Source organism: Poecilia latipinna, unplaced genomic scaffold, assembly GCF_001443285.1.
Source record: "Poecilia latipinna isolate Pla-1442-1.1 unplaced genomic scaffold, P_latipinna-1.0 Scaffold1328, whole genome shotgun sequence".
NCBI classification, from domain to species: Eukaryota; Metazoa; Chordata; class Actinopteri; order Cyprinodontiformes; family Poeciliidae; genus Poecilia; species Poecilia latipinna.
Genome location: NW_015113944.1, coordinates 223,224 through 233,957, shown reverse-complemented (window position 1 = coordinate 233,957; position 10,734 = coordinate 223,224). Strand labels below are relative to the sequence as shown.

Below are 10,734 nucleotides of genomic sequence, written 5' to 3'. Positions count from 1 at the left end.
ATAAATACTTTAGAGGTAAATCGTTATTTTCTCATATGGTAAAGGCATCCATTCCACTTTATTAAAAATCCTGCACAAGCAATCTGTTTTTAGGCATTTTCACTTGTCACCCAGCAGAGGGCATCATTCCTATTCACTCACCGTTTCATAGTTGGGGAAAAAAGGTGACATTTGCCTTACTGGTAAATTGCATGACTGAGGCTGTTCAATTTAATCGTCAATTTCCAGTTCTCCATTACTCCCACACTCATTTTCCAGAAACTACATGTGTCCTATATGGTAGAAAGTTTGGCAACTTGGCAGTTAATGCAAATGTTTTACAAAATCATTGACATCGTCTGCTTCAAAAACATGTGTGCTTAAATAAAAAATATATCTTATAAAACGTACAACGGAGTTAAGTACCCGGAAGAATGTTACTATGACACAAAGAGGCGCGTTTCATCTAAATCACACGTGGGATTTATCCCTGTTGCAACAGGCGCACTCACCTGATGGTCTTCAGCAGGAAGAGTTTTCAGAGCCACAGTGAAGTCATGACTGATCTTCCCCACGCTGCAAATTCCCCACCTGGTTGCCATGTTCCTCCAAAATGATTGTCAGGAACAGAAACAGAGTAAGTTAATCTCCATTGTAAACTGGTTGTATTTAATCACAGCATGAATAAGTCAAACTTTTACTGGTAGTCCTGGCTGTACACCCCTCCCACCTGCTGGCAGATCTCATCCCCCATTTCAGCCAGCAGCAGAGTGTAGGCATGGGACATGACTGGGCTCTCCTTCAGCCCTGCAAAGAGAAACACTGACAAGTCAGCTGCTACAGACAAATGCTCCACAGAAGTTCAGGGATGAGCTTATGCAGTCGACTTTTAAACTGTTTTACAAAATGTTAATTGTTCAACTTTAATTATGTTCTTATACAACTTTGCTAATGCCTCCTATTTTTTCCCCCCCACTGCATTGAATCCCAAGCATCCCATATTTCATGAATATTCCTGAAGTGGCTTTAATGCCTCAGCTATATAATGTTTGTAACAGATTGTTACACAGATTGTGCTTGAATCAGAAGGCAAAATACTGATGTCTCAATACCCTTGAGCAGACACTGGCGGACCTCCTCTACTTCGCAACGCTTCCCTGTGCTGTAGGTAAAGTTGAGAGACAAGGAGGGTTCAGGTACCAGCTGCTGGGTCTCCTTCCTATTAACAACCAGTGAGGTGGGGCACCACATAGGAGAAAGGACCTGGAGCATGTGCATCGGATTAATGTCAAACCAGTGCTTGAAGACACTTGTAATTTCTTCTACATAACACTGAAACTACCAAATGTACTTTTTGAATTGTTGTCATGCCATCCTTGGCAACTTACCTGGATTGTGCCTTTTGTCCCAACAATAATGGCATCACTGTGTAGCTCAACCCCAGCAGAGCAGGTGAACATTGCCATTCTGTTCTTAGAATACCTAAGAATGACAGCCACAGTCTCATCCACTCCTACAGGGAGGAGAATATATAACAGTGTAGAGAAAAGATGCCAAAACTTAAAATACAGCCACTAAAGCTGAAAATAAAGAGTTGTAAGCTAATTTAGAGTTTCAACAAGGCCTATCAGGAACATTCTAATTAGATTACATTTCTTTTATATCAGATTTGTAAGGTATGAAATTATTTTCTAAGTCTGACCTGATGTATTTATTTTATGATGGTCAATCTACATTTTCTTTACTTTAAAAAGAGGACTTTACATGAGTTTTCTGGCATTTTAGAGCTTTTAAATGCAGAGAAAGGTTGTAAAAGATATGCAACTACAGTAGGGAATTATTTTCTGTAACAAAGCCAGAAAAAAAAAAAAAAAAAGACAGCTCAAGGTTTGTGTGCAAACTGAAGATGCATCAATCCGACTTTTCCTATTAAAACCAAACTCCTACCAAAAATGGTTTGGTTCTTTTGAAACATTTAAACAGGGGAAAATGTAAGTTTTAGAATTTCACAAATCAAATCAGTTAACATTTTCTTATTTCAATACTTCACAAATTGATCAGTGAAAAGTCAAAATTAAATGCAAGCAGCTTCTCTTTTCAACATTCATCCCAGGAGGAATCTGCACACAATTATAAAAATCTTAACTCACTTGAGTGTAAAGTAGTATCTCACATAATGTCACTGATTTGGCACAGCCTCTGAAGTTACATGAATGCCTCATCCTGTTAACTCCTTACCCGTCTCCAGGCAGGTTCCGCTGGCTTGGATACTCTCCGGCTTCTCTCCTTTGTATACCATACATATGAATTGAAGGCAGCAGATACCAAGTCCTAGTAATGCGCCTTCACAGCGGTCCTTCTGATCTGATCTAGACATGTGCAACAGTGGCACACCATAGTCTGCACGGACCATCTTCACCTCCCCTATGTACTCCCAGGACAGCAGATTTCTGATCTGCACAGAGGCCTGGAAAAAACGGGTCCACGCAGCCTGGAGAGAAAACATGTTTTAAGCTGTTCAAGTGTGTAATAGTACACAGAGAAATTATTTTTTTCTTCCTGGTTTGCTAACATGCTTACCTCCATGAGGAAGACGTTGTTCTTTTTGGCAGAGTCCAGAATCTCTTTCACTTCCTTGGTGTTCATGGCCAGCGACTTCTCACTTAGAACATTCTTTTTAGCATTTATGAAAAGTTTACAGGCGTTCAGATGGTACGGGGGGATGACTCCAACATGGACAATATCTGCACACAGGTCAAACAACACTGAATAGTGTCATTTTCAGAAATAACAGTATGAAAGATAAAGATAAAATTAAAATGGGATAAAACATTTAATATAAAGCAGGAGGTATTGTAAAGCTTCATAATTAAAAATAAACTGAAAAACCTCTGGCAGATGGACACTGACCCATGTCTGGATCTCTGGCCAGCTCCTCATAGCTGCCGTAAACTCGAGAGATGCTGTGTTTNAGAAGGCAAAATGCTGAAGTCTCATTACCCTTGAGCAGACACTGGCGGACCTCCCCTGCTTCGAAACGCTTCCCTGTGCTGTTGGTAAAGTTGAGAGGCAAGGAGGGTTCAGGTACTGGATATTGGGTCTCCTTCTTATTAACTACCAGTGAGGTGGGGCACCACATCGGTGAAGGTACCTGGAGCATGTGCATCGGATTAATGTCAAACCAGAGTTTGAAGACACTTCTAATTTCTCCTACATAAAAACACTCAAACTAAACATGCCATCCTTGGTAACTTACCTGGATTTTGCCTTTTGTCCCAACAATAATGGCATCATTGTGCAGCTGGACCCCAGTAAAGCAGGTGAACATTGCCATTCTGTTTTTAGAATACTTAAGAATGACAGCCAAAGTCTTGTTCACTCCTACAGGGATGAGAATATACAACACATTGTAGAGAAAAAATGTCAAATCTCAAAATGCAGCTACAAAAGCTGAAAATGAAAAGTTGTAAGCTAATTTAGAGTTTCTGTAAGGTCCATCAGGAGGTGAACATAGCTTAGGAACATTCTTATTAGATTACATTTCTAATTTGTAAGGTATAAAATGATCCATTTTCTAAGGCCTGATGTACTCATTTTAATTTATGATGGTTAATCTACATTTTCTTTATTTTAAAAGCATTTTTTTTACATTGGTAAGAAGCTCTGAAATGCCAGAAAACTGTGTGCAGAGAAAGGTTGTAAAAGATATGGAACTACACTAGGGAATTATTTACTGCAACAAAGCCATAAAAATAAAGTTTATAGACAGCTCAAGATTCATTAATCCGACTTTTCCTATTAAAAACCATAAATGGTAGATTGGTTCTTACTTTTGTTTACTTACAGGGTGGAAAAGCATTTTTCTTTTTAGAATTTCACTAATCAAATCAGAGACAAGTAAATATTTTCTGATTTCAATACTTGACAAGTTGATCAGCAAGTCTCAAGTCAAAATTTTAAAAAGTAAGCAGCTTTTCTTTTCAATATTCATCCAAGGAGGAATCAGCACACAATTATAAAAAATCTTAACTCACTTGAGTGTAAAGTAGTATCTCACATAATGTCACAGCCTCTGAGGTTACATGAATGCCTCATCCTGTTAACTCCTTACCCGTCTCCAGGCAGACCCCGCTGGCTTGGATACTCTCCGGCTTCTCTCCGTTGTACACCATACTTATGAATTGAAGGCAATAGATGCCAAGATCTAGTAATGCTCCTCCACCAAGCTCCTTCTGATCTGATCTTGGCACACCATAGTCCGCACGGACCATTTTCACCTCCCCTATGTACTCCTGAGCCAGCAGATTTCTGATCTGCACAGAGGCTGGGAAAAAACGGGTCCACGCAGCCTGGAGAGAAAACATGTTTTAAAACTTTTGTGCAATAGTAAACCGTTTACAGAGAAATTATTTTTTTCTTCCTGGTTTGCTACAGGCTTACCTCCATGAGGAAGACGTCATTCTTTTCGGCAGAGTCCAGAATCTCTTTCACTTCCTTAGCATTCATGGCCAGCGGCTTCTCACACAGAACATTCTTTTTAGCATTTATGAAAAGTTTACAGGCGTTCAGATGGCATGGGTGGACAACTCCAACATACACAACATCTGCACAGTCAAACATAACACTGAATGATTTTTCAGAACAGTATGAAATATTGAGAAAATTGAAACTGGATAAAAGAAAACATTTAATATAGAGCAGGAGTTATTGTAAAGTTTTGAAATTAAAAAAACTGAAAAGCCTCTGGCAGAAGGACACTGACCTACATCTGGATCTCTGGCCAGCTCCTCATAGCTGCCATAAGCCTTAGAGATGTTGTGTTTTCTGGAAAACTCCTGAGCGTCCTCCAATTTACGAGCTGCAACAGCCACAACCTGTGAAGTCACAGATGATGCACATTAATTATAAATACTTTAGAGGTAAATTGTTATTTTCTTATTTGGTAAAGACATCCATTCCACTTTATTAAAAATCCTGCACCAGTAATCTGTTTTTAGCACTTTCACTCCTCCAGCAGAGGGCATCATTCATATAAACTCAATTTGTTTTGTAGTTGGAAAAAAGTGACATTTGTCTGACTGGTAAAAATGCAATGACTGAGGCTGTTCAATTGTTAATTTCCAGTTCTGTTACTCCCAGACTCATTTCCAGAAAAGGCTACATGCATCCTATTCTGTGCTTTATGGTAGATAGTTTGGTAGCTTGGCTGTTAATCAAAATGAAAACGTTTTACAAAATCGTTGACAGTCGTCTGCTTCACGATTCAACATCATGCGTGCTTAAGTAATAAAAAAAAAATCTTACAAAAAGTACCAGGAGGGAGATAAATACCTGGAAGAATGTTACTATGACACAAAGAGGCACGTTTCATCTAAATCACATGTGGGATTTATCTCTGTTGCAACAGGCGCACTCACCTGATGGTCTTCAGCAGGAAGAGTTTTCAGAGCCACAGTGAAGTCATGACTGATCTTCCCCGCGCTGCAGATTCCCCACCTGGTTGCCATGTTCCTCCAAAATGATTGTCAGGAACAGAAGCAGAGTAAGTTAGTCTCCATTGTAAACTTCTTGTATTTAATCACAGCATGAAAAAGTTGAACTTTTACTGGCAGTCCTGGCTGTACACCACGTCCACCTGCCGGCGGATCTCATCCCCCATTTCAGCCAACAGCAGAGTGTAGGCATGGGGCGTAACTGGACTCTCCTTCAGCCCTGCAAAGAGAAACATACTTGGTTGTGTGAATACTGACAAATGCTCCACAGTTCAGAGATTAGCTTATGCAGTTGACTTAAACCCTGTTTTACAAGATGTTAAATGTTCAACTTTTTAGTTTTGCCAATACCTCCTATTTTTCCTTTTTCCACATACACCCTCCTGCTGCATTGAACCACAAGTATCCCATATTTCATGAATATTCCTGAAGTGGCTTTTTTTAATATCAGCTACAGTATATGATGTTTGTAACAAACTACATGAGTTCACACAGATGCCTGAACTCATAGTTGTCATTATTGGACATGTACAACATCCAATAACAAAAATATTTATGTGGGTAAATCCAACAAATCTAAGGGTCTTCCGACCTGGGATTACTACAACCTTTACACTAATGTTTCCAATAAAAAAAAAAATAATGGAAATGTAAGTCTTCATCATTGCTGCTCTCCATCAGCATGCATCTGTAATACCAGTGTCATTGTATTGTTTATCATGAAAAATGTTTCATGATGAGATTTAGACTCCATTCAAAAACCGACAGTATCAGATAAGTCATTTTTGGTTTTTCTCTAATTTTTATCAATAAATATTAGCAGAGCTACTTGATGCCATTAGGTGGTGTTTACAAAGCAGTTAATCCAGGAAACTCATTGATTATTCTTGGAGCTGTTCACACCCAATAAAAATAAAGACGACTGTAGATGTTAGCTTCAGCACAAGTGCCAAGAAGGTTTGATTGGTGCATTTTAGTGCAGATATATTTGGCGTTTGAACTATTACAATAGATAGTTATACCTTCTTTTAAAGCAGAGCCCAGGAATTTGTGGATTTTTGCCATTTGTGGAGCATTTGGGTCACAAATCCCACAAATACTAAGAGTTCACTATATCACCAAGAGCTGTCTGGGTTGCAACAATTGTTAGCTACCCAAGTAACATGCCTTAGGCTCTCTGCTTGTATATTTCAGAACACTTTATACTCAATGAGGCATAAAATTGTTTTACAAGGTGAAGTGGTGAAACATGCTCCATTTTATTTTTAAAAAAATGCTGATCAATAGACTGGTAGATCTTCCAAACATAGCAAAATATTAAGAATTTTCATTATAAATTATGTATTTATGTACGATACACAGGGTGTCTGTATAGCCACCACAATATTGAACAGTGATTTAACTCTGCCGAATCTTGTCTGCTTGCGTTTATGAAACAGTTTGGACAGAAGCCATCCTCAAGACACAATTGGTTCTGATTACACAGAAACAGTAGGTTCAAGCACAACATCATCTTCTGTGATGGTTCTGGAATCTTAGAGGTTCTACAGCTAATGGTACCAGACCTACAGAAGGCAAAATGCTGATGTCTCATTACCCTTGAGCAGACATTGGCGGACCTCCTCTACTTCGTAACGCTTCCCTGTGCTGTAGGTAAAGTTGAGAGACAAGCAGCGTTCAGGTATCGGATACTCCGTCTCCTTCCTATCAACAATGATTGATGTGGGGCACCACATAGGAGAAAGGACCTGGAACATGTGGATCAGATTAATGTCAAATCAGAGTTTGAAGACACTTCTAATTTGTTCTACATAAAAACACTCGAACGACTAAACATACTCAATGGTCCTTTTGAATTATTGCCATGCCATCCTTTGTAACCTACCTGGATTTTGCCTTCCGTCCCAATAATAATGGCTTCACTGTGTAGCTCAACCCCAGCAGAGCAGGTAAACGTTGCCATTCTGTTCTTAGAATACCTAAGAATGACAGCCACAGTCTCATCCACTCCTACAGGGAGGAGAATATACAACAGTGTAGATAAAAGATGCTAAAACTCAAAATACAGCCACAAAAGCTTAAAATAAAGAGTTGTAAGCTAATTTAGAGTTTATACAAGGCCAATCAGGATGTGAAAATACCTTTGGGAGCATACCAATTAGATAAAATTTCTTTTGTCAGACTGTAAGGTATGAAATGATCCATTTTGTAAGTCTGAACTGATGTTTGTGATGGTTAATCTACATTTTAAAAGGACTTTTTACATTAATTTTCTGGCATTTCAGAGCTTTTATGAGCAGAGAAAAGTTGAAATGCATGCAACTACAGTAGGGAAATACTTACTGTAACAAAGCCAGAAAAATAAAGCTTATAGACAGCTCAAGGTTTGTGTGAAAGCCAACGATGCATTAATCCGACTTTTCCTATTAAAACCAAAAATGGTAGTTTGGTTCTTACTTTTGAAACATTCAACAGGGGGAAACGCATGTTTTAGAATTTGACTAATCAAATCAGATGTCCTGATTTCAATACTTGACAAGTTGATCAGCGAGTCTCAAGTCAAAATTTTAAAAAGTAAGCAGCTTTTCTTTTCAATATTCATCCAAGGAGGAATCAGCACACAATTATAAAAATCTTAACTGACTTGAGTATAAAGCATCTCACATAATGTCACTGATTTGGCACAGCCTCTGAGGTTACATGAATGCCTCATCCTGTTAACTCCTTACCCGTCTCCAGGCAGACGCCTCTAGCTTGGATACTCTCCGGCTTCTCTCCTTTGTATACCATACTTATGAATTGAAGGCAATAGATACCAAGTCCTAGTAATGCGCCTTCACTGAGGTCCTTCTGATCCGATCTAGACATGTGCAACAGTGGCAAACTATAGTCGGCACGGACCATCTTCACCTCCCCTATGTACTCCTGAGCCAGCAGATTTCTGATCTCCACAGAGGCCTGGAAGAAACGGGTCCACACAGCCTGGAGAGAAAACATGTTTTAAACTGTTCGTGTGCATTAGTACACAGAGAAATTATTTTTTTCTTCCTGGTTTGCTAACATGCTTACCTCCATGAGGAAGACGTTGTTCTTTTTGGCAGAGTCCAGAATCTCTTTCAGTTCCTTTGTGTTCATGGCCAGCGACTTCTCACACAGAACATTCTTTTTAGCATTTATGAAAAGTTTACAGGCGTTCAGATGGTACGGGGGGATGACTCCAACATGGACAATATCTGCACACAGGTCAAACAACACTGAATAGTGTCATTTTCAGAAATAACAGTATGAAAGATAAAGATAAAATTAAAATGGGATAAAACATTTAATATAAAGCAGGAGGTATTGTAAAGCTTCATAATTAAAAATAAACTGAAAAACCTCTGGCAGATGGACACTGACCCATGTCTGGATCTCTGGCCAGCTCCTCATAGCTGCCGTAAACTCGAGAGATGCTGTGTTTATTGGCAAACTCCTGAGCATCTTCTAATTTACGAGCTGCAACAGCCACAACCTGCAAGTACAACCACCTTCCTGAGGACCTCAGTACACATTGTTAAAGTATTAAACTCCAATGAAATTGTGACATTTCGACATGGACAATATTTTCCAACTAAATGTTTTGTTACTTTAACAGCACCTTGCAACAGCACACTTGACCTCTAATTACAATAAATGTTGATCTATTTCATTGAGAACTTCTAGATTATTAACACAACATGGGGAATAAATATGCAGTGGATGCACTGCATATTTACAGTGTCTTAAATTTCAAATGACCGTCTTCCGTAAGATGATTTAAAAAAAAAAAAAAAACTAGACATATTGCATACTTTACGTTGAAAGGGTAAGAGCTTCTAGTTTGTCCAAATAAATGTCGACCACGGCCTGCAATTTGCAACTCTGTATGACTTGCTAACATCTACTGCATGCACATTTTAAGCCTGTCCGTTCAGCTCGGAAGCAGAAACTAATTTTTAGCTGAACCTTTAGTCAGAACAACTGCCGAGAGGTCCCGACATAATGTTTTGCACCGAACTGCGAAGAAATTCAATTGTGTGATTTTCGCTTCAGCTTAACAAACCCACCTGATGGTCTTCCGCAGGACGCTTTTTCAGAGCCACAGTGAAGTTATCACTGATCTTCCCTGCGCCGCAGATTCCCCACCTGGTTGCCATGTTGAGTCAAGTGTCCTCAGCTGTCTCTGCCCTCACAAGGTAACGTAGTAGGTGTTCACTGTCACCAGATGGCGAGAGAGCACCAATTTTCCTTTTATATGGTCGGTTTTCTATTAACGTCACACTAATTTTCAAATATTGACTTACACGTGCATTTAATATGTGAACAGCATGAATGCATGGATGCTTGGAAACCATTCCAGGCAAATCGATTTTATTTATGTATTTAATATGGACAAGTAGAAGTAATATGTTTAAACATTAGCATAGCCATCGCTAATTTGCAATGTTTGTCAGTAATAGTCTTTAAAATCAAGTGAAAAAAGTAAAAGTTACAACAATAATACATGAGCCTGTATTAAAAGCATTTCTCCGGCGTGAATAACTACACCCAATAATTATAAACCCTTAAGAAATAAACAAATTGACAGAAAATAGAGCCTTTATTTCCCCCACAAAATTTTATCTACCTTTGCTAGCTGTTTTGAAATGTTCATAAACATACATTCAGTTCTTCTTTTGGGAAAAGAAGGATCCACTAATTGACTGAGATTATAATTTTAGTCTATAAAAGACATTTTTATATTTGGAAGTATTTAAAAACATTTATATCATGATGCATTGTTTTATTACAAACATAACGTTTTTTACATAATTTTGAGAAGTAGGTCTATGTGTATTTTAATGCAGTTGATGTTGACACTGAAAAACAGAAATATCTCCATGTTTCTCTACAAATGATGCTGTTTGAAAACAAACGTTTGCAATCAGTTCTTTATTAGATTCATCAATCACACATCCCAGATGGCACACGATGGTAATTCAAAGTTGAATTGTAGTCAGAATAGTTGGTTTTAGGTTGAGGTCGACAATTGACAATGGATCTGTCATCAAACAATCATCCAATTCCAGCCAATTAACTAATGTTGAAAATATGTCATTGATCAATGTAATTTTCTGGTCGAACTCTATTGATTGAAATGCCAGTGTTTTTCAACACACTGCCTTGCAAGTGTTAGATATTTCCCTAATTCAGCACACATGATTTTAACTAATGATTGACAGGGTTTTGCTAAATTGAAAACATG

General features: G+C 38.5%; 1 protein-coding gene and 1 long non-coding RNA gene across 12 annotated transcripts in view; one reads left to right on the top strand and one right to left on the bottom strand.

The window, feature by feature from the left end:
* LOC106961727 (uncharacterized) overlaps positions 1–10,734 on the bottom strand; it is a 32,509-nt gene that overhangs the window by 5,468 nt on the left and 16,307 nt on the right. For 2 of the 11 annotated variants that reach the window (XM_015055643.1, XM_015055646.1), the window contains exons 10-23: positions 8,850–8,982; positions 8,541–8,704; positions 8,201–8,453; positions 7,357–7,481; positions 7,069–7,219; positions 5,586–5,691; positions 5,397–5,493; positions 4,742–4,853; positions 4,420–4,583; positions 2,218–2,470; positions 1,368–1,492; positions 1,092–1,242; positions 681–786; positions 492–588 (exon numbers count right to left, since the gene is read on the bottom strand). In XM_015055643.1, coding sequence (XP_014911129.1) covers positions 492–588; positions 681–786; positions 1,092–1,242; positions 1,368–1,492; positions 2,218–2,470; positions 4,420–4,583; positions 4,742–4,853; positions 5,397–5,493; positions 5,586–5,691; positions 7,069–7,219; positions 7,357–7,481; positions 8,201–8,453; positions 8,541–8,704; positions 8,850–8,982 — 2,037 coding nt within the window. Of the gene's footprint in view, positions 1–491; positions 589–680; positions 787–1,091; positions 1,243–1,367; positions 1,493–2,217; positions 2,471–2,979; positions 3,131–3,235; positions 3,361–4,090; positions 4,329–4,419; positions 4,584–4,741; positions 4,854–5,396; positions 5,494–5,585; positions 5,692–7,068; positions 7,220–7,356; positions 7,482–8,200; positions 8,454–8,540; positions 8,726–8,849; positions 8,983–10,734 lie in introns of all 11 variants that reach the window. The other 9 variants (XM_015055649.1, XM_015055648.1, XM_015055645.1 and 6 more) reach the window with 9 other exon arrangements.
* LOC106961729 (uncharacterized) lies at positions 990–5,603 on the top strand. Its single transcript, XR_001427831.1, has 3 exons — positions 990–999; positions 1,574–1,575; positions 5,515–5,603. It is a non-coding gene; the product is annotated as an uncharacterized LOC106961729 (long non-coding RNA).